The 27,604-nt window shown below is 44.1% G+C and overlaps 1 protein-coding gene across 2 annotated transcripts; it reads right to left on the reverse strand.

Moving 5' to 3' along the window:
- Positions 1–307: 307 nt before the first annotated feature.
- LOC119007796 (sodium bicarbonate transporter-like protein 11) lies at positions 308–23,372 on the reverse strand. Of its 2 annotated transcripts, none has more exons than XM_037077696.1 (20): positions 23,184–23,372; positions 12,824–12,874; positions 11,621–11,716; positions 11,251–11,294; positions 10,706–10,925; positions 10,536–10,617; positions 10,252–10,375; positions 8,897–9,106; positions 7,427–7,511; positions 7,161–7,286; positions 6,958–7,071; positions 6,672–6,804; positions 6,290–6,363; positions 4,953–5,220; positions 3,523–3,629; positions 3,035–3,200; positions 2,718–2,891; positions 2,370–2,565; positions 1,897–2,066; positions 308–1,032 (listed from the first exon to the last, which is right to left on the reverse strand). In XM_037077696.1, exons 1-20 carry the CDS (start codon positions 23,242–23,244, stop codon positions 966–968), a joined length of 2,568 nt encoding a protein of 855 aa, XP_036933591.1. In that variant the 5' UTR covers positions 23,245–23,372; the 3' UTR covers positions 308–965. The 2 variants fall into 2 exon arrangements, with proteins under 2 accessions (XP_036933591.1, XP_036933592.1); XM_037077697.1 differs by lacking the exon at positions 23,184–23,372 and adding an exon at positions 18,876–19,093.
- Between the last annotated feature and the right edge of the window lie 4,232 nt (positions 23,373–27,604).

Genomic DNA, 27,604 nt, shown 5'->3' on the forward strand with positions numbered 1-27,604 from the left:
CCAATCATGACTTCATTATCCCAGTTTCTTTCACTGGATGACATCGAGTCTGCCTCGTTTTTAGCTGGTGAGTCTGAGCTCCAAGCACCCCGACGATGAGCTTCTACTGCCATCTGTTGGACAAATGTGAGACTCCACCGTCGGCGCCCTCGGCTTGATAAAGGATGGCGTGGTGCTGAGGCTGCGTGTGATGCTGTTTGAGCAGGTGCTGTTACCTACAGTGTCGGCGCCTGGTGCTGCATGTTAAGTGTAATGCCTCGGGAGTTACTATGGCAGACGTGCAGCACAATGAAAGATGTTCACTCAGATCCTTTAAAGGGCTTTAATTGTGTAACAGTTTGATTTAATACCAACATTGCAATGCACAAAGACAATTACCTTTAAAACTATCAACATTATTGTGACAAAAATAACATTTATTTCACTTCTGAACAGCTCGAACATCTTGTGACATTTCCCCTCTGCTGAGAAATTCCTCCTCGCTCAGATAAAGTCATTTTTTCACGGTTGTAAAACACTGAGATCCTCCTCAACGCCTCATCCACAGCACACCGTTACCTCACAGACACAGACTAGGTGGCTCTCTATTAAGCAACACGAAGCCTCAATTACATGAAATGATTAACATTTTCTTTTAAATATCACAAACAAAATGTCACCAACAAGCTCAAGACAGATGTGGCTGTGTGTTTGAGTGTGTGAGTATGAAGAAAAAGGCAGTACAACAGATGAAACTCCTTCGTGTCTGTATCGTCAGACACATCTTAAAGACAGCTACGCTTGATAGTAAATGTGTGTTGAGCATTGAGAAAGCAACTACGGGGTGTAAATGGGTGTTCGAGTCACCAGCAGAGCGCTCACATCGACGTCTTGCAGCCCAAATGCATTTCATTTAGTTTGTATTCTGAGTCTGTTTCCCTTCCAGCTGAAGAACACGAATGTTTTCCTGAAGTCGCTCGGTTGTTCTACATGTGCTGGGCGTCCATGATGTCCAGGTACTTGGCTTCGATTACTCTGGGAAGGAGGCTCGTCCTGAGAAAAAATATAGAGAGATAAATAGAGATATATCCGCCAAGACAACAAGCTGAGACATCAGTTCTGATTAGTAAATAATCTATATACAAAAACTCCACACCTCCAGGTTGAAAAGCTTTGTGTTTATCACCTGGGTTATTTTCTTAGACTTTTCTTAGCCTTCCTCCCCAAACCTGATCTACAGTGTCAGATGTGACCAGCAGGGGTGTCACGGTTTTAATACAAACCTGGCTGACAAATGTGCACACAGTTGAGCCCTCAGCCATGCAGCCATCTTCATATATAAATATATAGAAATGGAACAGTGGAGGGAAACGACACATGAGGCAAGAGACACCGTCATACATTTAATTTTACGGCACTTGTATACTCCACTTGTAACTCCCCCAAAAAAAGTACAATCAAACTTAGAAGTGTTAATTCGTAAACTCAAGACAAACCCGTCTGCAGTCAGTCAACAGTCAGGGAGAGGTCGGACAAGGTTAGCCTAATGCTAACGATGTAGTCTACGAATACATCCGACCTCCTTCACAGTGTCAGCGTCACATCAGACAAGAGCTGACAGGTAGGAATCCCAGCTTTAAGTGACGCGTATTGTTCTTTTCTCGTGGGCGGTGAGAAGTTTTACAAGTTCTGAGTTGTCTAGAATGCAGCACTAGGGCTGCACAAAAGAGCTGCAAAGCATTGTGGGTCAGCGTTGTCCGGTGTGCCCTGTGCTAAGGCGAGAAGAAAGGAAGCACTTTTACTTTGAATTTAGAGAATTGAACCAGATCTTCTCATCGCCGCCACTTCACTCAGGTAGAACCGCTATGCAGACATTGTGGTGCCGTGTTTATTCCCATGCTGGCTGGGTCGTCTTACCTGACAGGGACCAGCAGGATCATCAGCAGAGGGAAGACCATCTTCATGTAGGGCAGAGGATACATCCCGAACGCACACAGGATGATCAGCTGGATCATCTGCAGCGCTGTGAAGTAGTGGACCTTCCTCTGAGGCACGCGGCGGACGTAGTGGGTGGGAGGGTAGGAGGTCTAGACGGAGATGCAGGATGGGGTTAAAAGGTTTGTTTTCAGTGGCACGCTGTGTTTTGAACACAGCGTTTGACTGTCGCTGCATGAATTACAAATTCAGTGTGAAAAAGGAAGTTTCCTCTGTGTGCGTGTTCATTTTGCTGTTTGTTCCAGAAGGGTTTCTCTGATTCATGCTGATCTTTCTCGTGTTATTTAAGACATTTTGAATGTGTTTTTTTGCGGCTTTTACGTAACTTGTTGTGATGGACAAACAGGCAAACAGATCGAGCAGTCAAACCAACAGCGTCCCTCCCTCCCGCTCACCTGCTCCTTAAGCAGCAGGGCCATGCGGTCCACCATCTGGTTCCCATCGAGTGAAGTGGCCGCGATGTAGAGGAAGAGGCCGTAGAGGACGGGCTTGGGGATCCACTGCAGAGGAATGGGCAGCATGAACGCAGACAGACCGATCAGGATGTTGGCCGCCAGCGAGGTCAGGCGCGTCTCCTTCACACTGACGATGCTGTTTGACACAAAGGCAGAGAAAAGCATTTCAAATCGCCTATTATCATGAAATATTGGTGTTGTCAGTCAGCCGCGATCTGAATGTCTTTCAGCGCTTGTGTGTGTGTGTTTTTTTTTTTTTCTCATCCTCCTCGTTTTAACTTCACTCACGTCGAGTAGAGGTGTCCGTTCTCTACGTGCTGTTCCACCTTGGCCAGCTGACGGGCGTGCAGGGAGGAGTGTGGGAAGGCGGCGTGCATCCATGGCAGGCCCAGACAGGACATGAGGATGTTGATGAAGCCAGTCAGCATTAAGTCCCAGTGGAACGCCGTGCCTTTTAGCAACCTGGTACAGACGTCACACACACACACACACACACACACAGTGGTTTGTCATTGACAGACTGCAGCGGCAGTATTTGTTGAGCTACTAGTGGAGGAGAAACACGACGATCCATATGAGGGATTTGTCTGTGTTTTTGGTCTTACTTGTGTTCCGGTACATGTGTGAGCGAGATGACGATGTTCTGGTCGATAAAGATGAGCAACGCGAGGAGGAAACCCAGCCCGAACGCGCTCAGCGTGTTCATACTCGACAGCTTGTCAAACGGAGGGAAGTTGAAGATTGGGCCATCGTGGACGCTGAATTGAGGAACTAATGAGGCAACGATTTACAGAAAACAGCCAATTAAATATAAAAACGACACAAACAGTTTTATCACATGTAAGAGGTGAAAATTTCATCATTATAATAAAAGAAAAGCCTGATGGTGACCTTTGTTTCATGAGCAACATGCAACCTCGTCTTGATTCAGGACCCACGCTGAGTTTAAACACTCGGCGGGCCAATATTTTCCCTTCCTTCCCCTCCGACAGCTGATTTATGAACAGTGGAAAATGTTCTGTGCCGAGGTTGTGGCTTTACGTCTCAAAGGTACCCTTCTATCACTGCTTTTATTCAAGAGATCCGTACTCACGCTGTATGTCAATGAAAAGGTAGGAGCCGATGAAGGAGAATATCACCACGGAGATCGGCAGAGCGCAGTCAGACACCACTTCTCTGATTTTGGCATTCAGATACGGGCTGCGGGGGAGAGAAGAAGCGACACACATTTCCACAGTGCGCAACTGTGATGTAATAATTCAACAGGTTTTACAGGTCTATTTACTGTAGTTACTGAAAATACTGTCAGGCGGCTGAAAGTTTGCCGCTGAGGGGGGAGAAAGAACAGTGACATGCCGGGAGTCAGCTGTGTGAAAATACATGACGGCAGAGTTACATTTATCTGCCTCATGTGTTACATTATTATACCTGAAGGGTGGAAATCACTGCTGGTGATTTGTAACCTTCTGCCTGACTCCTGGGATGTAAATCTTCTTGATGCAGGTACGACAGGCAGTGGTGGAAAGTCACTAATTACATTGACTATAAAGGAGCAAAACTATTATTTCAAACAACGTTCAGTGCATGTAGGGTCGTGTTAACGTGTTTTATTCTGTTGGAATGTTGTTAAAGCAACACGTGACCAGGGTTTAAATATGAAGTCAGTTGAAGTGGAGCTGATTCTTCACATTTTAAACTCTGCTGGGTCGTTTAATTCACTATGTGACTGTGAAACGCAGCAGTTTGAAACACTTCATCGCTCGTTTCAGCTGCTCCCTTCAGGCGGCCGTTTCAGAGTTCCTCTGGGCCAAAAGCAGAACTTACAAGAACTCTTTTATTCCTGCTGCAGTATTCATTTCAAACAAGGAACAACAGACACTACTCTTTTTGTTTGAGCCCTAACCGAAGGTCATTTTCTGCCCCTATAGACAATTAAGTTTATTGAATCCTTGACTCGATTTTCTGTATTCTTAAAAGATACAAAAATATCAATCAAATTCCACTGAATTAATGTATCAAACGTCTAATAAGGTGAAAAATCTGTAACTGAATGACTTTAAAACTTCCGTCCGCTGTTTGTCGATGCAGTAACAAGCTAACTGCTGCTGCTGCTGCTGCTGCCACATGCAGGAGATGATGGACGAGAGCGAGACGCCCCACCACAGTATCGTTATCATGATTTCTTCCACTACAATAAAAATATAAACTCTTCCTGCTGAGTAAAACTTAACTTTCCATATTTTATTTTCCCAGAGTAGCATAAAGATTGGATAAATTATATAAAAACATGAAGAATATTCTCTTTTTATCGAACATCGTCACGTCAGATGGAGATATTCCGTCTTTTTTATTATCTTTGGTAACTTTAATATCTCCACTTCTGTGAGTAATGATTGTCTGCACAGAATGAGACTGAATTAACAAACCCAGCGTCAGATCACTGATAACATTAATTAAAAGGACATTCACTTGTGTTGTTGTGTTGCAGGCTGCACATTTGAACGGTCCAGTAGGTGAACATACCTCCTCTTGATGAGGTAGAGGGCATAACCCAGCCACAGAGTCCCCAGCATGAGCAGCAGACACAGGACGGGCCTTTCTCTGGTACACAGCACCAGAGACTCGGGCAGGGAGATTAACGCGTGTTCCGGCGGTGACACGGTTCCGTTATGATTCCCAGGCGAGGTTCCCGTCTGGTTATTGGCCTTCTCGAGAATCTCATTAATCTGCAGAAGCAGCGCCGTGCTGTTCGTGGTCGCAAACGTGGGCGCGTGGTAGTAGTGCTGAAAAACTAGGGAGGTGTGGGTGGGAGAAGAGAGGAAGGTGTAAATGTCGGGACAATCGATAACTGAACTGCTTCTGGTTCTGACAAAAGACTTTTACAAGATCCTGTCCACAGAAAACCAATCTTTTAAGTAAAACTACAGTTTAAATGACAAAATAAGTGAAGGCTGAATGATAGTTTTCCATGTGTGCATGTTTATTTCTGCTATTTGAATCATCACCCTCTGTTTTGGCTCCTGTCTCTTTAAGGCCCGCCTCTACCTGAACACCTAGTCTCCTCTGATTGGTCAGCTCACACACGCCTGAGCCAGCACCAGTAACAGAGCTGCTATGCATAAATTCAGACTTTGACCTTTTACGTACACGAGAACAAACAGTTTATAAAACGCTAGAGGAAGAAAAAAAAACAAACAGCAGCATCAGAAACTGCATATTTTTGTGTTTTTGGGAGACAAAAAATGCTTTGATATAAACTAAAAGACTCCACATGGTTTAATTTAGAATATTACACATTTATTATATTTGTTAAGTCCAAGAAAAGCCCAAGGCCAGTTCTGGATCACAGCCAGAATAAACTCTGAGAAGCTGAGGCGGAGAATATCAAACAAAATATATTTTATGTCCTCGTCACACATATTGTACCGTCCTATCTGTGTTATTAGCTCTTTCCAGGTATTCAAGGACATTTAAGCAAACTCTTCTCAGTTTGTTCTAGTTAAGCGGGACTCTGCAGCAGCCCGAGGCGTAAGGAGGAGAGCAGGGAGCCTCTAAAGAAACCCACCAGCTGCTCGTCTGTTTATTTGCCGTCTTGTGACAAAACCCTCGTGACGAAGACACAAACTGAAGCAACGTGAACGACTTCATTATATTCACATTACAGGGTTGTCTGTTTTTCCGCGGCACACGGAAGGGGGGGGCCTGTTTGATTTCATGTTTGCTTTTCCCCTCAAGCCTCCATGATGGATCTGTATATTTGATGGGCTACATTACCTGTAACAAACGATGGGCGGCACGTTCGGACGTGGACTGACAGTTCAGAACTTGTTAAAATGCAGTCCGACCTTGGATCGACTTACTTTTGATGGTGCCTTTCACCGCGTCCCCGACAAATGCTATAGAGATGAACAATGCAATGACTTCTTCTGTGGAGCTGGGAGATAGTGGGAATAAAGAAAAGCTTGGCGTTATCATTCATGTTTTATTAAAGTGCCACTGTTTATTCTGGCACAGACGTAACAGTCCAGTCAAGGCTAAACGATGGCCCGGATAGTGAGAGCGTGCATTAAACAAACACAGTAATTATGGCTGAAAACAGGAAGTCATAACAGATGCGTCTTCTCTTATCGGCGACCTCGCGGCTGCGTGCTCGGTTACATATATTACGAGCGTGCGGGGGGCTTCTGTCTGCGATCTGTCACGGTAACAAATGTTTGCTTGCGAGCGGCGGCGCGTATTCACCGTTTGAAGAGTTTCATCAGCAGGCTGACGTTGAACAAGCCTCCGAGGATGAGGAACAGGCTGTTCCACAAACCGATGCAGGCGTAGAAGGCGTCGAAGTCGAGGTCGTAGTCGTCACAGATGCCTCTGATGACTGCGGAGCACGAAGAAGTGAGAAAAAACACAGGTTCAACAAATCGACGCCTTTCAGAATTACACATATTATATAATTAAGTGTAAATAAATGGAGTCTAGAGCAACATGTGGCTGCTCTCTTGTTGTCTGAATGGTAGGACACACTACAGACCGCTGATGAAGATGGCCAGCGGCGCCGTGGTCAGCGGGATGACGAGTGGCGAGCCGGCAAACAAACTATATATGACTCCTCCGATGCTCTGGCCCACGATGGTCTTCTGAACATCTGCCGACCAACAAACGAACACGTCAGCACATCTGTACGCTTCGGATCGAACAGACGCAGATATTAACCGAAGACTGTAAAGTTCTCACCGATCTCTCCTCTCGTGCTTTCGTCGTTCAGTGAGCCGAAGGCGATGGCGGGCAGCAGGATGGCGATGTAGAGGAAAATAGCGGTGGTGGTGTACTTCAGCAGGCAGCGGTCCTTCCCAGTTATACCTTGATGGATTATTGAAAAAGATCTTACAGCAGCAGCAGAAAGTCTTCACAGAGAGACTTTTAAAGAAGACAGCTCAGGCAGATTTTTTTTGGCAGAGACAAAATCAGCTAAATTTTCTTTACAAGAACAGTGTGAATACCGTCTGTGAAGTCTGAGGGGTAGAGGGGGAGTCTGCGGCGGAGGTCGTCATAAACTCCTTTACCGGCTTTCAGGAAATCTTTGCACTGAGGAGGAAAAGACGGAAGTCAGTCGAGGACACTTGAAGATAAAACTCAGTCACGTACTGCAGCCGTCGTGTCCGGAGAGACACAGTCATGAGGAGAGTCACGTCTGATTAGCAGCTGATGGGAAAACAAGGTGACTGCGAGAGGTTTTTTTGGTTCCACCTGCGATCATGAAGCCAAACATTACAACAGACCAGAAAACAGCTTGCACTGTAGGTACAAGATTCAATCAGGGCGGCCATATTGGATCAGGTGTGTGCAGTCGGCTGAGGAGAAGAAAAAGACTTCTGCACTTTCTGTTTTGTTAGTTAAACTGTCAGTGCTCATGTGGATCATAACTACCGCTGTGTTTTTATCTTTTTATAATATTCAGTAACGTCCTTGTTGAGTGTCGTTTCTGTAGTTTTACTAATTTTGGACTCATTTTCCTATTAAATGCCAAACACGACAGCCGGAATGTTCCGCGGAGGCGAAGCTGAGAAGAGCTAGAACGGCATATTGTGACTTTTGTGAGTGAGAGAAGACGGTAAAATATTTAATTAGCAGGGAAAAAAACAAGCTACAGTTATTTTCATGGATGGATAACTCGTGTTTTGTGTATGTTGCTTATCAGCCGTGGCTTATGAGAGGATGTGAGGTCCATGTAAGTTAAAGTGAAATGCTGAGACCTGCTCTTTAAAAGTCACGTCACGTATAACAAAATAAACTGACTATATCGATTTAAATGAGTGTGATTAAGAAGATTCAGAGCGCAGCCGTTCTTCCAGTATTAAATCAACGACGCTGGCACACCTGAGTGTCCATCATCTGTTGCTTTTTTTGTATTTTACAGTTCTGTAATTGCAGAAGGGGTTAGAAGGCCGTCTTGGCAGGAACAAACCTGCGTTTAAATGATGTTTTGAAGGCGTTCGGGACATCAGGTGCAGCCGCAACCTGCTGTTAACTTTGGCCTTTTACAACACAAATACGTGCTTTCTCTCTAGGCAGTATTTGGGTGTTCCCTCATGTCCTACCTCCTGCTGCGCGCACACACATTTCCTCTTAATTTAAACACTGGACATGATGAAGTAGTTTATCATTACGCAGCGCTGCGCACATTCTGCTGCCAGATCCATGGCAGACCTGGCAGCGCTCTCAGTCTGTTGCCCAGCTGCTTCTCATTCCTCAGGCCTGGCCGATAGAGTGTGGAAACAGGATAATCAGATAATCTGGCTCGACTACTTTTTTCTGGACGGAGCGGGAAGACACCAGGGTGGTCTGCACATGTGGGGAGCCAGTGGAGAACGTAAATGTTGGGTTGTTTCCTGTCTTGTGGTATATTTACGTTAAAGCTTCATGTCACGTCAGTCGAACGGAGCCGACGCGTCGCTGCGTTGCTCTCTCACCTGAAGCGCTTTCCCTTTACGTGGATCCGAGTTGTCCACCTCCTCCTCGTCCTGCTTCTCGTTGGCGATGGAGAGCTGCTGACGCTGGCAGACTAGCTCCTGCTTGAACTCCTCCTCGCTCTTCGCCTCCAGGAGTTTCTGCCTGAAGGAGATGTCGGAGAACATCGTAGCGAAGGTTCGGCCCAGTTCAATGGCCGTCTTGGTGCTTTTCTGAAAGGGATGAAGAGACGGTTAAAACTTTAGATGTAATCCGTCAATAACAAACTGTTTTTAAGGGCTCTGTCCTAAAATTTAAAGGTTAAGTTCACCCTAAAATGTAAAAGTTGTCGTTGTCTACTTTCACTCGTGCTGATGGAGAGTCGGGTAAAGTTTCACTGGTGATTCAGTTTTGCAGCTGCAGTTTAGATTCCTGCTTCAAATAAGCTGTAAATATTGTCTCTTCAAATCAGTTTGGGATCTCTGGTGACTTCAGATGGGCTGTACGAAGCCATTTTTATGTTTTTCCTGGTTTTAAAATAAATCCCCAGCTGTGCTCCAACCCTGTCTTCTGCTGTGAAGCCCCCGGAAAAGTTTTATGGACTGCAGGCTCGACTGCCTAGAGAGTGTAAATAACAACAGGTTTAAATCCGTTTGGGATCTCGGGGGCTTCCGGAAAACTTGGTTTATGTCGGACGAGCTGTGTGGAGCCATTTTATGTGTTTTCGGGGTTTTTTTCAGCCACAACATTAAAACGGCCGACAGGTGGTGTGAATAACATTGATCATCTCGTTACACTTCAGTGTTCTGCTGGGAAACCTACACCGCCCACCAGAACATGTTGTGAATCAACTACACCCACTCACGGTGACGGCACTCTCTGATCGCCTGCTTCAGACCATGAGAATAACTTTGTGTTTTAATCCCAAACGCTTATTTAGGTTTACTTTGTTGTATTTGTCAAGAGGTTGGAGAGGAACAACAGTCTCTTGCTGAACTCTGACATATTTACACTAGTGTTTGTTAATGTGTACGGTGCCTGTGAAGTAAGAAGTACAATGAAGCTGATATGAAAACATCGAATCATGTTTATTTTACTCATAAACAATCATCCCATTGTTTCCTCAATCAATCATTTGGTCAGAAAAATACTGAAAAAGGCCTTTTTGCTGAGCCCAATGTGCCCGATTATCATTTTACTCTTATTTTTTCCTTAAACAGTCTAAAGGAAATTACATAACTGCATCTTCCTTTAAAAAGAAAAGGAGTTGGTGATGAATTTTCTGTTGGTGAACTGATGCTGCAGCTCAGCAGCTGAGCGACTTAGTCACCAGATTGCTCAACAGACTCTATCTTAAGAAGGAAACTGAGAACCTTACGGTTCTCGGCGGCGCGAGGATGAGGATGACGTATCGAGCCTCGCAGCAGTTGACTCCCCAGTTCTGCGGCCTCTCCAGGCGGGCGATGCACACATGGCGTCTCTGCAGGCTCCTCACGTTGGAGCTGGATTGATAGAATCAGAATCACTCTCGTATAAATGATTGATCGTGAATTAGCAGGTGAAGCCAAAACTAAAAATGATTTGTCCAATGAAAGGATTTATTGTGAGATTTACACAACAGTGACTGAGCTGCAGGCTGTTCAGAGACGTGGATGAACTCACAGAATACAAAGCCAGGACTGCTGGTAACGAATGCCAGTGGAGGTGGCGGTCACGCCCTGGATGGTCTCTGACAGGAGGTGAACTGCAGGAGCCAGAAAAGCTTTAATGTTTACACCTCTGAACCAAACGCTTCATCTTCAACGTGCTGATGTGTTTTTTTCTTTCCTCACCGTTGAACTCTTTCCCTCCCGCGTCCGTGAACAGCGAGTTCATGACCTCGTCTGCGTCGCAGCTCCCGTGGCCGTCCTCCACCACGTGAGTCAGCATTCGCCTCAGGACGTCGTCCAGAGTGGCAGCTTTCTCATCCAAGAGGATGCTCGCCTGGGCCAGGAAGCCGTCCAGGTCTCTGTGGGCACGCACTTCCTCCTGGAAGTTCATCGGCTTCACATACTGATGCGAGCCAACAACAACAACAACAGGGATAATATTAAGTTCTGTTGTTGTGCAAATAAGATCTTAAAGGTTAGTCTTCTGATTTTTGTTTTCTCCCCAGCAGCAAGTTAATCCTCACATGTCTCCTCTGCTCACTGTTGATGCTGTCACAGTTATTTTTTAGTTATTAAGTGTGAGCTGGGTAGAAATCTGGGGATTTGGGCTGTCTGACGCTGGAAATATAATATTTTCAGAAAGGAAAAAATACGACAGAATCCATAAAACGCTGTTTTTCTGTAGTTATCCCGACACGACACACAGAGGATAAAAAAACAGTTCTTACTTTTCTTGTTGTGTTTAAAAGTCCAAACCCGGAGCAGTCGGGATCTGTAAATACAACACAGATGGAATTTCATATTTAATGCACACAGTCTCCGATCAGCACTGCACTCTGTTGTTCTGTATTCCCAAAGTTTTCTCTCGTCGATAAATAAAGTTTAGAATTGAATCTCTGCAGCATTAATAGTTCACGTCGCACTCGCTGCCAGTTCACGTCCGTGAATTCCCTCTCAGTGTTTGTCACTCGAGGAAGCGGAGTTGGCTCGAGTGATTTCCGAACTGCAGAGGCTGCAAAATATTCTCACACAATAAAAATCACAAGAGGCCGAGACAAAGTGAAAGCACAACACTGCAGCGAGCACACAGACACACACCTGAAGCACTGATCTGGATCTGACTGTCGTAGATGCGCTCCTTGTTGGCGACCGGTGAACCTTTCCCACAATCCTCCTGTTCTCCGTCCTGCAGCTCTGTGGGTACAAACACAGGCGGTTAAGAAGAAGAAATACAAACTCTGACATATTTGTGAATAAACAAGCTGCTCCCAGAACTCTGTGTGAAGATAGAAAGGTGGCAGGGTCCGCCACACATAAACAAAGTTGTACAGTATGTTTGTTTATTCGGTTTAGTGAGTCGTGAAAGCAAACAGAAGCTTCTCTTCTGATCATTTGTTTCCACCTTTTAATGCCAAAGTGATATTTTTTATAACCCTCGCCACGTTCTGTTCTGCGCCCAAACCTGACCGGACCGTACGCAACACGTTGTCACGACGATCAAATTAAATCTGCACCATGAAGAAGCGTACGTCTCTAAAGTATCACATGCAAAAGCTTCAGCATATCCGATGTTTGCAGAAATGTGAAGCGCGAACATTATTTCTGGCGGCATCACATCAGTCGAGTGAATCAAACATGAGAGTTCAACCAGACACAGAGATAAAAATATTCTTTGCATCAAGGTCAAGATGTTACCGGCCACATTATCGGTGTCTCCAGTTAGGGACAGTGTATTTCTGCCTCCCACCTCTCTGCCATCTGTTGACGAGCACACAGCAAGAGGGAGAGAGAGAGACCCAATAAAATCTCCCCCTTAAACCAGACATGCAGCAATATAACAATAGCAGCCCCTCGTAAATTCCTTAATTGTATAGAAGATAAATATGGCATCTCGATTGCGAGTTTTATGAGGGGAGGAAGAAACAGGCAGAGAATTAGAGAATTAACCTTAACCCTTCACGAGCACAGCTTTGAGCTATGATTATTCCCTCTCCCCATCATCGACTCGGAGATCATCTGCCTCGTTATTTACCCATTAATTAACCTCACAACACACTGGAGAAGGGACTGGCTGTGCTCACCAGCATGTTAAACGGGTCATCAGTGAGCAGCGAGGAAGCGCCGGCATTAGCATAAATAACTGTGGCGTTACATTTACATGTAAGGAAACTGCTGATCTCACCCTCGTGTCCTGAAGCTAAAAAAAACCTTTGACTAATAACGTCTGCGCTCATATGAAAACTCGACCCAATGCAAAGAAAAGCAATAAAAGTCAATATATATGTATATGCAGCTACGCACCCATCTCCTGGAACACATATCCATTCTTGGACCTCCCGGTGGACGAGGTGTCTGTGGGAGGAAACACAAACTTTATGTTCATTTTCATTAGAAAGTATTTTATATTAAATGTTCTCATTGTTTGTTTTGGCCTTCTAATCTTCAGCCACATTATGGAAATGTTAGAAATATAAACAGTGATGACTGCAGAACACTAGATACAATAAATATATTTGACGTTAAAGCTGTAGTCATTCATTTTTCATCTTATATTAGTAAAAAAAAAAAAAAGAAAAAGTTGTTTATTTGCACATCAGCCAGATTTCACGCTGCTTTTAGCTCTTGTTTTGGTTTTAAACAACTCTGGAGGGAAACGTCAGGCTGGATTCACCAGTCAGCTGTTTGATTCTGCTGCCACAAACTGTTTATCAGTGCTGAGAAAACAGCTGACGTCTGTTAGTGAGAGTGAACCAAGAACAGTAAAGTTTTCTCCACTCAGCTGAGGGAAGCAGCAGTCAGTGTAATCATAGCACCACGAGCGACCTCTGTCTGACAACACGCAGTCACGTGACCCGATTTAATCAATACTGTTGCTTTAATTTGGTTCTGGCCTCCTTGTCTCCATTTGATTGAATGTGAAACCAGCACAGGAGTCACCGCCGAGCACACGGAGGTCCAGACAGTCTTCAGGTGTTTAACCACCTGAATGTTTTAAAGCTAAAATCGTTAATATTGCAGATATTTTACATAAGTTATGTAAGTTGTGTCAGCCTCATGCCGATGGGAAGTCAGGTGGGAGGATGTTTTCTAGTTTCACAGCAAAAAACAACATTCCAGCGTTCTCCTAATCAACTGAAGTCGACAGGGACTCGTTTTAAAACTAAAAGAACAAAATGGCTCCATACTGCTTGTTTAATGTAATCCAAGTCTCCTGAAGCCCCTGAGATCCCAGACTGATTTGAAAAGACTTTTAATTTTCATGCTAAAGCCAAAAACTTCACTGCAGCTGCTCAGCTAGAAGAGGTTAGATGGTGCACAAACTCGACTGCACGTCAAGGGTGTAAATAACTTTTATTTGAAATTATTTTGTGATCTGGAGAATGTTGTTTCCCCGTCTGCTTCAGTTGTTTCTGCTCTGAAGCTCCAGAAATGTTCACCACCACACTTCCCAGTGAGGTCAGTAGAAAATGTAATTTTTTTTGATGAACTCATCCTTTAAATACAGACATTAAAAAGTATTTCTACCATTCTTCTGCAGAAGTGTGAGGAAATCTTTACCGACATGTTAGACTGTTAGATTTACGGAAAATGTAACAATATAATTTTATGTTTTACAGAACAAATTGAATACATATAAATCCCGAAACCAGATTTTCTTTGTCGTGTCTGGTCATTTTTTAAAAAACCTCTAGTTTGTCCCTTCGTAGAAAGTGGAGAGCTGAAAATAAAGGGAGTTCATTTTCAGCCAATCATGAATGAAAGTGCTAAAAACTCTCAGTGGGCGCACCTAGCATGGTTTCATGTAGACGTGTGACACAAGCCCAGCACATGCTGATGAAACCGTGTGAAACTTGACTCCATGTTGACTGACACAGTTCGACCCAGCTGGATTCTCCCCCCGGTGCAACGGTAGCTCTCACTTCACCGGCGACAAAAACACTCTGCATTCACCAGCTGGCTTCCACCCAGCGGAAAGAAAGTCAACCTTTTAAACTGCTGCCATCGCGCAGAGGAATTAAAACTGAATATCAAAGACGGTACGCAGACCCGGAAGGCCTTCGCAGTAACGTAAAACATCACGTGACATAAAATTACAGGCATTAAAAAGGTGCATCTCAGTGAAGAGGACAATGAAAAGCGACACACGCTGAGAAGCTGAAGGAGAAACTCTGCCGCTCTCAGTTACAACTCGAATCTGAGGCCAGCTGTGTCTGATGTTTGTGTAGAAGCTCGTGTATCTGTGAGACGCTGCAGCGGCGGTGCAGATGAGCTTTTCCTCGCCCCCAGGCGGAGCGGCCCCGGGGGCTCCCAAACAAGGCGATATATCTGAAAGCAGATTAGAGGGAACGTTCCCAGGCCTCCTCCGCTTCACGGGAGTCGGCACAGACAGCAGGGTGCCGAGCAGCTTATGCAAAGAGCCGTTTGCAGCGGCGCCGGGGAGCGTTGAGGACGATTCACTTCGGCTGATTGAGACCTCTACAGCCGCGTCTCGTAGAAAAAAGATAAAAGGTCAAGTTTGTGGTAAATACTCTGGATTAGTTCTTATCAGCAGCATGAGAGTTCTCGTTCGATGCCGTCCGTTCTGACAGTAGAGTCGGTGTGAGGAAACAGATGAGAGCGTCACCTGTTGTGTTTTCATGTAACTCTTGTGTCTTTATTGTCTCTGCAGGCTGCTGTGGGTAGCGGCAGCTCACTTCTGTGGGTTTCCTGTCGGCAGGCGGGTTCACTTCCTCGAGTTTACAGAGACATCGACGGTGACACGACCGTAAGCCGGCTGTTGCTCACTTCAGCCGCAGCAGCTTTGAAATCGACACCACTGTTTCTGAACTGTTGCTCAACAGGTTGTTGTTGTTGATGTGGTTCTGTTGAAGGAGACGTTGTGACCCTGTGCTGACATCTCCTGTTCAGTATAGAGAGAATGTTTATGTTCACAGAGGACTGACAGAGAGCGTCGTCACATGGTGCAGCCGCGTTCACAGGAAGATCAATATCAGTGAAGCCGATCAGCGTGAGGTCGACTGCTCTGTTCAGATGTGGATCAGAAGCTGCAAATTCTGTAAACACAGATGCCTCAGACGCGTCGAACAGCAGCACAGACGATCTCTACTGTCGCTGATTCAGCATCCAGCCAAACGAGAAGCATCGTCACAATCTCCTGTTCTGACTGTCATGATGCCACAGTGAAGCTGACCTTTGACCTTTTAGATAGATGACGTCAGACTGTTGCTGTGTCGCAATTCAGGGTCTGTATCCTTCAGAGGAGCATTTGAAGGACAATTATGTCCCAATCCGAAGGCTCCTTCAAATGCTCCTTCTTTTCCCTGTTTTTGGAGGAAACACCGCTACTAAACTTTGCGACATCTCGTGGTGTAGATCGTCACCTTCGCAGGCCTGGGCGGCAGAAATCATGACGTAAGGGTAAAACATCTGGAAATTTTCCAAAGGCTAGACCAACAACGAGACCAACAAGGTCTCTCTGAAGGACTCGCCTTCGAAGACTGCAAAGGCCGGGTCCTTCGAAGGATGCAGACCCTGAATTGAGACGCAGCAAATGTCTGAAATCCTGTTTTGTGAGGTCAGCTCGACCTCTGGCTGCAGAATCAGCTCATGTTGAGTCCCAGTGAGTGTTTGGTCCGTCAAAGCTGGAGAAAAAAGATGTCTTTAGATCACAGTTCTTGAATTAAGTGGGCCTGCTGTCCTCTGCACAGCTGCACCGTACCGCTTTCTGTTTGTTTAAAGGAGAAATTCACCCCAAATTTGAAAAAATCAGGAGAGTTACCTTTTCGCCTCCATTCGGGTGAAGTTTTGTAGAAGTCAACAAAACATTTCAAGAGCTTCACAGCAAAACAGCATCACAGCTTTCTTCTGAACAGCTGACGTGGACGGGGACTCGTTTCAAAAAGTAGAAGAACCATCTTAAAACAAGTCCCGGTCTGCTTCAGTGAACATGATTGTGCTGTGAAGCTCCAGAGATGTTTTGTGGTGTTTTTTTTGAAGCTTCATCAGACTTTTCTGTCAGAACGGCAAGTAGACAATGACTGAATTTTAATTTTTTTGGTGAACTTCTCCTTTAATCCACCTCAACCTGCAAGTAAAATGAGGCAGAAATCTGTTGCATTACCGAAGATAAAGACACAAAGACGTTTCACTGCGACTTCAGATTTGAATGTTTCTGAGATTTAATAGACGCATCAGACACCTTGAATCTAAACTTATTTGTGGTTTGTAACACGTTATCTGCGCCGCTGCTGCTGATCTGAAGTCTGTGATTTCTCCCACAGCCGTGTGCAGACTTAGTTTTTCTCTGTCTCTGCCACCCTGCTACCTGTGGGCAGGATGTCCTTGAAGCGAAAAAGGGAAACACAAGAATCCTTGTTGCGTTTCTGAAAACAACTTCAGAACTGATAACTGCACTGAGCTCTGCAAGGTCGAACCATCAGGACAGAGAGGGGGGGCGGCGTGTTTGTAGGTGTTACTGCAGATTCTCTTTTAAATGTCTGCTTTTCAATTTTGCGCTTTGTAGTAAGACACAACACTCTGCCAGGTTATCAAATCTGTAAAAACGGCACCATAAAAGGCTTAATGAACATTATCAGCGGCGAGTTTGACCGCGGTGTTTGCGAGCGGCAGCTGTACTGTGAGCGGTGTGTGTTCTGTAAGTCACAATGCACACACTCGTACATTGAAATAAAGCAAATAACAGGAAGGAGGAACCACAGCTCATTCCACATCGACACCTCAAAGGCCGAGGATAAAGACGACCCGGTGTTTGTTGATCCAGGATGCTGAATATGAGCACTGGACCAACAGTAATCATAGTCACACAAGTTATAGCGGAGCAGCCGCGGCGCACGGTGGAAGGAAAGTTTTTGTTCTCACGTCAGCAGACAAACATCGAGTCTTTATGTGGATGATTAATCCTGCATCATGGCTGTAAAGCTCATGATAACGAGGTTTGATGCGGCTTGTGTATTAAATCTGATTAAGTGTAACGACTGAACTCTTAACTGACACATTATCATCAACTTCAGCAAGAGAATTTGAAGAGCAAGAGCAGAGAGACTTGAAATTTGCCAGATTAGACATTTTTCTGCGGGATAATCTTCTTATCCCTCGACCTGCGAAACCTCAAGTAGGACTTTTTAACCCGTTAATGACACTCGAGAGAAAAAACATGTATGACCAGCACGTAAAATCATCCTTCAAACCACCTGATTTTCTTCCAAAACCACCAACACAGTCGGTTTGTCATCACACAAGACAAAGAAAAGCAGCTAATCGTCACACTGGAGCAGCTGGATCCACTCGTGTTTGGCAAATCTGAGCACTTATGTAGTCTTTAGTGGAAACTATCTTTAAAGCTGCTTGTTTTGTCCCTAAACTGAGGCATATTCAGTTTACTATCACGTAACACAAAGAGAAGCAGCATGTCTTCACATGGAGCCACTCAAGTTCTTTGTTGTTTTGTCTTTTTAATGACATTTTAATAGTGACAAATCCTCCCTCACACCAGTTGTTTTGTCCACAAAACCAAGTAAATACAGTTGTTATCGCGTACGACAAAGGAAAGCAACGCATCACTACAATTTAGCAGCTGGATCTGCTCGTGTTTGGCATTCTTTGAGCTATTTTCGGATGTTTTGTCTTGATAATCACCAATCAAAACCACTTGTTCTGCCCACAACCCCAAACACAGTCGGTGAGGACAAAGAAAAGCAGCAGATCGTCACATGAGAGAAGCTTCACGCATCTTTTAGGGAGTACTTGTTACGGCTCCAGTGAGGCTGATTTTGCAAGTGTCACGATGTGGCAACACTTCCCCGTTTTACATGAAAACAGAAAGTTTAGCAGAGGACGGACTTTTTTTTTTAGATCGATATAACACGCTTCTCTGGGACGATTCGCTCCCCTGTTGTGGCGCTACGGGAGCCTTAAAAAAACAGATGCTTAATTATTATTTGCAGGTCTGCTGTAAAAAAAAAAAAAAACCTTCCATGTATCATTTATGGCCCATATTGTAAATATTGAACCACATCCTTTGCTTCTGACTCTCTGGCCTTCCTGGCAATAAAAGCATCTTGTTCACATTCTGAGTTTTTTAACATCAAGACCCGTGAAGACGCACAAAACATTCACGTTATGACATGATTGAACCACTGAATATTAAAAAGGGAGCGCGATTAAAACGCCGGGACAACTTTTTGCAGTGCCACACACACACACACACAAGCACACACACTCACACACACACACACACACAGTGCGGAGAGGCTTCCTCCACGTGTTTGACACAGTTGGCTCAGGTTGCACCATGAGAGACCTTCTCACCCCACTCCACCCCTGTAACACTCACCAGATGGCACAAAATGGAGGACCTGTTGGGCTTCCATGTTCTCCAGAGCTGCTGCTTCTTCTTCTTTTATTTTCTTTTTTTAGAAAAAGGTGAGACGCTTTCCAGAGGTCAACCCATCATCGTTTGTCTCGGCTCCCAAACACCCAGCACTCACTCACGAACTCTCCTCTCAGTCTCTTACATGACACACACCCATACACTCTCTCTCTCTCTCACACACACACACACATACACACACACACACATGCTGAGGTGAAGCCACCTCCCTGCACCTCCTCTAGCAGCACATGGGTTTGAGGGAGGAAGTGGGAGGGCAGGAAGAGGAGGCCTGGGGGTGAGAGGGGCGTTTGTTTCTGCTGGGTCCTTGTGCCTTTGAATATACGATACAGGTAGCTGTTGATAATGAGTGTGTGAGCCGAGCGTTTCTCTGGTTCTTATTCTCCTGATTTGACTTTAAACTTGTTAAAGAAAACTTCACTTTACTTTGTAAAAGTACGAACTCGCTTGTTTAACGTCCTGACTTCAGAGCTGCTTCTTTTGTTTATGGTGAGGTAAGAAGCTTTCAATTAGAAATGAGGCAAAATGCATCCGTGTGAAGTGAAAGTGAAAAATGTTTGTTGGTTAGTTTTGTGGGACAGTCATGTTGAGGTTTGTTCAGGGAAGAGTTACGCAGGATTATTAGTCTGTTTCGTTTGATCTGAAAGTTTTCAGGAGATTCATTCTTAGATAATCTGGATGAAAATCTCAGCCCGGTCGCCGAGATAAATGTCAGATAAATGTAGAGACGCAGAAGTATGAAATAGAAATACAGTAAAAGTACCGTGAATGTGTATTTAAGTTCTGTACTTGAGAGTTTTCCTTCTCACTCTCTTCTCCTTCCTCTCTAATCTTTTTATAATAAAGAGTGAGATTTTAAATCTGATATTTTGGAGGAACAGTTTCCCCATTTCCTGCCTTGTTTTTGTCTTGGATCTGTATTTAATATTTGTAATAACACATTTTCATCCTCTTTTCGTCTCTGTCTCTTCCTCTCCTCTCTACCTGGCTTGATGTTGTGGATTCACTCCATCGCCTCTTCATTGAGTTTTCTTTTTCTTTTTCTTTTTCACCACCGTCCTCTCTAAAACTGACACAAGCCAAATATGTGGGGGAAGAAGAATGATACGTACCAAGCAGCCCCCTTTTTTGAATCAATTGAGATGTCATGTATCCAGTTTTAGGCTATTTCACTGCACACAGAGAAAAACAGGAACATTTCCAGGGACAGTCGCTGTTTCTTGTGGCTATCTGGTCGGCCTACGTCAGTGCGGTTTCTATAGATCTGTGTGTTAAATCTATGTGACTCCGGCAGCCGTCTGACATGTCGAGGAGACGCTACGACAATGTAGCCAAACCTGTACTGATACTGATCTGGCAGAAAAGATCAGCCAGTAAGATTTGTGCTCCAGCGAATGTGATCAGATCAGTTTTGTGCTCTAAACGGTCAACGATCACATTTAAAGATGTTCAGAAATTACTCAGTTACTCAGAAACTGCTGAGCCGTTCATTAACTCGCTGTTGCTTCTTTATTTATTCGCTCCAGTCCACTTTGCACTTTTTCTTTCCACGAGTTAATAAGCACAACATATTTTCACCAGCACGATGGACTCACACCATCAGGGTCACATGATCGTGGAGTTATTGTTGCTGTAGAGTCGATCGGACCGAATGAGGCCGAGCTGTGTGACACGACCATCACTCTGTTTCACACGCTGTGATGTTTCCCATTAAGTTTGACTCCAGAGGAATGCTCAGTTCATCTCCAGGAGCAAACTTCACTTGTTCGCCTGGTGGGACTCGTTGTAACGTTGTGTTTTTTCATCTGGTTACGACAGATTTAACTGCCTGGGTGGGATGTTGATACAGATAATTAAAATCGACCTCTGCGAAGATCCTGCGACTCGAGGAAAACAAATAGCGCAAACAGGTGACTTTCTCTGCGTGGATTCCTCCCTTTGAATTCCTAATTGCATGATGTAATTATCCGCTTGTTATTTTCAAGACGTTACAACCTTGTAAAGTTTTACAGGCTCTTTTTAATTGACAACAAAAAGGCAGTAACAGGGCACAGCATAGGTGGGCAGTAAATTCTTATTTCATAAAGTTTTGGCGGTGTGGATGCAAAGAAGATACAGGAGAAGTTCCTTCGTGTGGGTTGTAGGAGTTAGAGAATTAGGACACGGGGTCAGCGTCAACTTTATAAAGGCCAAGAAATAAACCCAGAAGTGTTGGCATGACTTTCCTCTCGTCTGCCACGAGATGGCAGCGCAGGCAGTTGTCTAAAGACAGAAAGACACCAGCAGGCACCCGAATCTGTGTTTTTCATGCTGTATGCTCAGTTTAAAGGTCACATCCCACTCAGAGTGTCAGCTGGATAAAAGGTGGATTTTCTCTGTGAAAGAGGTCAATCGGTGAGAATGAACATAATGGAAACTCTCACTGCACAGTTCACCTGCTTCATCAGGGAAAGTGGTACATTCCTGATGTTGTGTTGTTGATTCCAAAATGTCTGAAACATCTGAAAAAGATTGGGAGCTACCACCGAGGAAACGGAGGTCGTGTCCTCTATGTTTTTTGTTTTTTTTCCAAGCAATTCCAAGATATCTGAGCTAATAAATCCCAAAACACACTCCTAAATTAACAGCATGTGCATTTTATATACTATATAATACGCTCTAAAACACATTTTGAAGTGTCTTACATGCTCTCATTATCTTGTGCAGTGGTGGACTCAGGATTTTGAGGGGCAAAGGGCAGAAGAAATAAAAGGGCACCACATGTATCCCAGCAAGAAGTCCACCATTAATGTTAAAAATACTATATTGTGCAAAAAATGTGATTTATTATTTTCCTCTAACTAAATCCACAGGGCTCCTGATATATATATTTATTTAACTTATTTTCTTTACTTCTGAAATGATGAGAAATCATTGCACTTCTTGGGAGATGATTAAACTTTAAATTAGTGTCCTGACGCGCTGTTAACTGATCAACTTTGAGCTGATTCACCGCCTTCATAATTCTCCATTTAAAAAAAACAAAACAAAAAAAAACATACTGACATCTAAATATACTGCACACACTGATCCTCAGCTTCCTGTCCTGCTCACACACAGGAACATGTTCATGCAGTGTGTGTTGTGGACTTTCATCGCTGGTGTAACTTTGAGTGAAACAGTGACACACCATCTCTAAAAAAAGGAAAAAAAAAAAAAAAGAGGCCAGGGAGGAAACGAAATGCTGCATTAATGAACTAATGTTTTACGGTCAGAGGGTTCATCGCAGGTTTACTGTGAGTTTCTCTTCAGTCTGCTGTGAAACATTAATCAAACTCTGAGTGCCTGCAGGCGTAACTGAGGGGGGAAAAAACACAAGAACACCTGAGGGTCGTCAGAGCAGGAACACAAGACACAAGCGTGATGTTCACGTTGTTGGTTATAAAAGCAACGAATACGGAGATACGATGTTAAAACCTGCAGAAAGAGTCCTCTAATTATGAGCAGTTTCATAAGGCAGCACTGGTTGACACAGAAGAGCTACTGGATGAATATGCTGATAATATTTTACTGACTGGAAGCTATAAATGTGTAACAGAGTGCATAACAAAAGCTTGCGATGATTTGTTTTTGCAGTTGAATATTACATATGGGGCACATGTGTGGACAGACTGTGTGATTACTATTTATACCGAAGAGCCAGGAGGGATTTATGATCAACAGGCTCAGGATCCGAGTTCATTTCAGTTCTCTGATAAAACATTAGACGCTTGCCTCCGAGTGTTTATGTCCCTGTTTGTTCTAAATCAATAACCCTGATGATGCCGACGAGTCAAGTGGAGCTTTTTAACGGAAATATTGCCGTGATCTAACACCAACACAGTCCAACGCTCTCCTGACGGATTCCGCTCATCTTTGAATTTAATAAATTGTACTTTAATTGATGTCTCCTCGTCGTATTCACACCGTGACCTTTGTCCGCGAAGGTCAACGCATCCGCACATCACTCAGAACAAGCGCAATAAAAAGTTACGCGTGCAGATTAATGGCGCGTTCTAGATCGCAGGGGTATTATTTCACCGCTCTTTTGTCACATTTTAATCGCCAGTCAATCGCAGAGAAGTTCACGATGACATGGCAGTAAAGAAAGTGTCCTCACTATAAATTTGGGTGCAAACAAGCCAAACTTTTTTGATCACGGTCCAATCCTCCGTACGGAACAAACCCTGGTGATCATTCGGAGCTGCAGTTTTAAAGTTTTATGAGTCTTACCTTCAGCAAAGTGATTCAGAGTGACTCCTGATACCTCCTCGACTTCCTTTTTGGTTTTCATCACGCCGGGATTCCTGAACGTGCCGATGAAAAAAAAAAAACTCTACCTGGAGCAGAGAGTGGATAACGTGGCTCCTGTGAGAGAGAGCTGTGGCATGAGTGCTCGGGCAGGAAGGGCCCACCAGGTAGATGGGAGTGAGTCACTACTAATGAATAACACCTTAATGACCTCCCTGCCAATCCCAGTGGAGCTAACTTTATGTGCAGAAGATAATGTGGAACGTGAAGGTGGACTTTGGGGAAAGAGGGGACAGAGTGAAGGGGGGAGGAAGGTGTGACAAACCTACTTTTAACCCCAGCTGGGACTCTTTAATATGTTAATGTGACTCTCCTGTGAGACGTTGCCACTTCACTGTTATGTTAAACCGTGAATGCAACCACGGTGTCTCCAAATGTAAAGTTTACCAGAACCATCCATTGCAGTATTCATGCCATTCAACAGGCCCAGTTGAAAGGAGCTCTAAATAGTCATGCATTAACTCTACTGAAAGGCAGCCGCGACTGCAAGTTCCCAGCGAGTGAATTGCTCTTTTCCTCTTTTGTAACACAGGGACAAGAGCTAAAGCTACACTCATGTACCTTATGAATATACTCATACAGCAAACTGCTGGGCTGTGGATTGCACAACCAGTCCTTGTGGAGTCAGTCAAGCAGGAGAAACGTGTGTGTATATTCAGTGGCACCACGACTGCTGGCTGATAAAATCTGTTTCGGGACGTGAGTGTTGGGTTACGCTGGCAAAGAAGTAGTTCCTACTATTTGCTGTCCGTCACGCCATATTATAGCTGATCCAGACAGCAGCACCTGGTGATGAGGCCAGAATTTTTGTTTAAAATGTTCAATAAAAGATGAACTCACAATAACAGAATGAGGAGAAACATTACGTGAAAGACTCCAAAGACTGGATGGACTGCATCCCAACCAGCTCAGCCCCATTTAGCCCCTCCTGTCGTGTAATACCACAAATCAACATTATAAACTCAGATTGTCAATAAAGGAGACATTTCGACATGTTCTTTCCTAAATGAACAAAAAAATATAACCGTACACTGACTTAGATAGCAGCCAGTTTCCCAGTAGTAACAAAGGCGACCAGCAGTGAGCCGTAGTAGCATTTGCCATATTTGTTTTTACGTTCATTGATGTTGATAATATCAGGTGTTTTCGTACATGTGAGTGGAACATGAGGTAGTTTACTATGGTGTGTAATGACAACCATGTGCTGTACTCACCTCCTCTTATGCAGCTTGCAGCTCAGTAGCACGAAGCACAGCGACTCTCACCCAAAGATCGAGCGAGCAGCGGAGGCGGCGTCAGACTAACTGGGTCTTTCAAATCACACAACACAAAACCCCTGAGCTGTGCTGAGGTATGTTCATGTTCATGATGGGTATTTTGCACGTTTACATGGTTGTGACATTTAACAGGGTGGTTTTGTTTACATACGTATTAGTCTTAATACCTAGTCTCACCAACCTCAGCTTTATTACCTTCTATAATCATGGTAAAACACACTATTCAAACTAGACATGATGAAACAGAACCAACCAAAACGGTCTCAGTTTGTCTCTCACCAATCACCTCTGGTTTGGTTGAAGTAAATCCTCAATAAACAGAGTAAGATGAAAATATTCCAGCCTTGTCTCTGTCTCTCCTGTCCACGTCCTGTCATCCCCAAAGTCATAGTTCTGATCAGATCTGCAGTGAACCACCTCAGTACTGTGTCCCTCGTCTTCAAACTGGTGTCTGGCAGTCTCAGAGGTTGTGTTCAGAACTAGTCTGGTGTCCAGCCGCCACGACAGAGCACATAATCATGTTTTATCTACAGTAGGGGCATCCAAGAGGACACTTCGCACATGGGGGCTATATTCATGCATTAAATTGGTGGAGTGGCCCTTTAAACCATCTCTTTACCCCATCTTAATTCACAGGTGTACTCTTCTATCAGCTGTTGGTGGGGCATTGTGTTATTTAAATGCAAGTTTGGTATTTAAGATGTTTATAGGAAGTTGTTAATCACAAGCAAAGATGACAGTAGTGAAGCATCATGGGAAAAAAAACAAATGGTGCCGTCTTTAGGGGGGCTCACGTATCGATGTCACCTCCAGACACTGATCACTTCCGTTCCACTTCTTTGTAAGAACATGGGCGAAAGACTGGGTTTTAATTTATATTGCGAGGTAACATCTGTTCGTGTATGTGATAAAGCTGCAGGAGATGAAATACATAAATCCTCACAGATGCTGCTCCCATCTGCAGCGTCCACAGGAATTTACAGCAATCATCTACCTTCATGTGTAATCTCTCACTCATTGTGTCAGCTTCCTCCGGCGAGCCTCGAACGAATCACAGTGAATGTATTCCCATTGCACAACATCTCTTTTCTGCACAACGCCAACTTTTCTGGTGCAAATCAAGTACGTGTATGCATCGTTTCCTCATTTCCATTGAATTCCAATTATCACTGTTTTAGTTCCAGTGTGACCAGAGTTGACAAACACCCAGCAGAAGCTTCAGCGACTTCTAGAAAACTGTAGCTGGAAGAAGTTTTTCACACGAAGTCGTCACACTTCTCTCCTGCTGCTCATCGGCCTGTCTTTGTCACAACGCATAGCAACAGCAACACTAATGACAGGATGCACTTTTTATGTTACCTCAAAATGGTGAAATGTGTTTTGTGAAAATGGGACAACAAAAGACAACAAAAACACTACAGGTACACGCCCAGACTCGTATGTAAAAGGAATCAGAGGCCAGAGTGTTTAAGTTGTCACTATAGTATAGAGGTTGCATTGTGGGTAAATCAGAAAATCAGCACTGGTCTAGCATTTCACTCCTACAAACTGATTGGACTCATTATAAACAGTTTAAAACCAAATAATAAAAGTCAATATTGCCTTTTTTATCGTATGCATTCTTAGTCCCTCGGTAAGAAGAGGCGGCTCAGCGAGACTGGTCACGGAAAAGTAAATCAGCGCAGCTCGGTTTGACACCAGTGGGTAAATCAAAATGTTTATCTACACCTTTTTATCAACAAGCCAACGCTAATGTATTTATGTCTCGGTACATTTGAATGATTTTTAGGCAACGTCTTTAAACATTAATATTTATCACAAAGTCAGCTTTTGAGTAGCGATGTGTTTTTTTTTGCTGAGACTGAAATATCGAGTCCAGCAGAAGATTAAGTTGTTGCTGTTTGACTCCCGGCCACCGGAGGCAGCACTGACCGAGTATAAGGCCGTAAACTAATCGTTCATGTGATCCACCTGCACACAACAGTGACCAGAAGAAGCTCCACTAAAAGTAAAGAGATTATCCATGAAGCACTGTGTGATGGATTATGTGGTCAGTTTGCTCACTGTGGCTTGTGGCACAGTTCCTGTCATGTTGTCTTGTGTTTGTCATCGACAGTCTGCTGCCTTCGTTAAGATTCTGTTGAGTGAAGTCGAAGTAGGAAGTCGCGGTCAGCCGCAGTGTTTTTTAATGTTAGTATTTATACCATGATGAATGTAAACCTTCATGCTTAAGCAGTATCTTCAGTAACTATGACTGTAGTAATCATGATGCTTTCTGTAACTGTAAGTGAATCTTTTGCACAAATGTCGTGGTAAATCATTACGTACACTGACCATGAGAAACAGTGGATCTGAGTGTTGAAAGGGGGAAATATTACTGACGGTCAACCAGCTGCAAAAATGACAATCAGTGACCTTTCGACCCTCAGACCTTGACGGTGGTGACTCGTTCGACACGTCCAACATTTTGTCCAAAAAACTGTGAACATTTCTCATCACAACCTCCCAGAACATGAAGTCACATCTTCAAACTGCGTCCTCTGTCCAGCCTACAGTCCAACAACCCAAAGTCACTTCATTTATCATCATTAATGACAAAGTACAGCATCAAATTCTTATGTTTAAGAAGCAGAGACCAGCACATTTGACAGTTTTGCATGAAAAGAGACTAAAACAATTAATCTCTTATTTAAAGCACACTTCTATTTAGTCAATTTGAGAGAGTATCACTCCAAATTGAGCAACAAGCGCTGACTGGTTTAAAACTTTGTACAGGCTGTGAAGCGACGGGGCTCCAGCTGCTGCTCTGATGCCTGCGAGGTGCAGACCGAAGACAAACTGTGCTCATCGGCAGGAAAAACATAACAAAACCTGATCTTTGGACTTCTTTGGACTTCTCGGGATGATTTGCGGCCATAAAGGTACATTGCAGTTACTTTATTATGATCACAAATAGTTTATAGGTGACACAGGTCAGCTGTGATCCAAAAGAGGTTGTGCGCAGACACACTTGGCACGTCTGCAAGAAACTGCAGTGACAGTGTTGTGGGAAGAAACACAGATAGG

Source organism: Acanthopagrus latus, chromosome 18 (genome assembly GCF_904848185.1).
Source record: "Acanthopagrus latus isolate v.2019 chromosome 18, fAcaLat1.1, whole genome shotgun sequence".
Classification (NCBI taxonomy): domain Eukaryota; kingdom Metazoa; phylum Chordata; class Actinopteri; order Spariformes; family Sparidae; genus Acanthopagrus; species Acanthopagrus latus.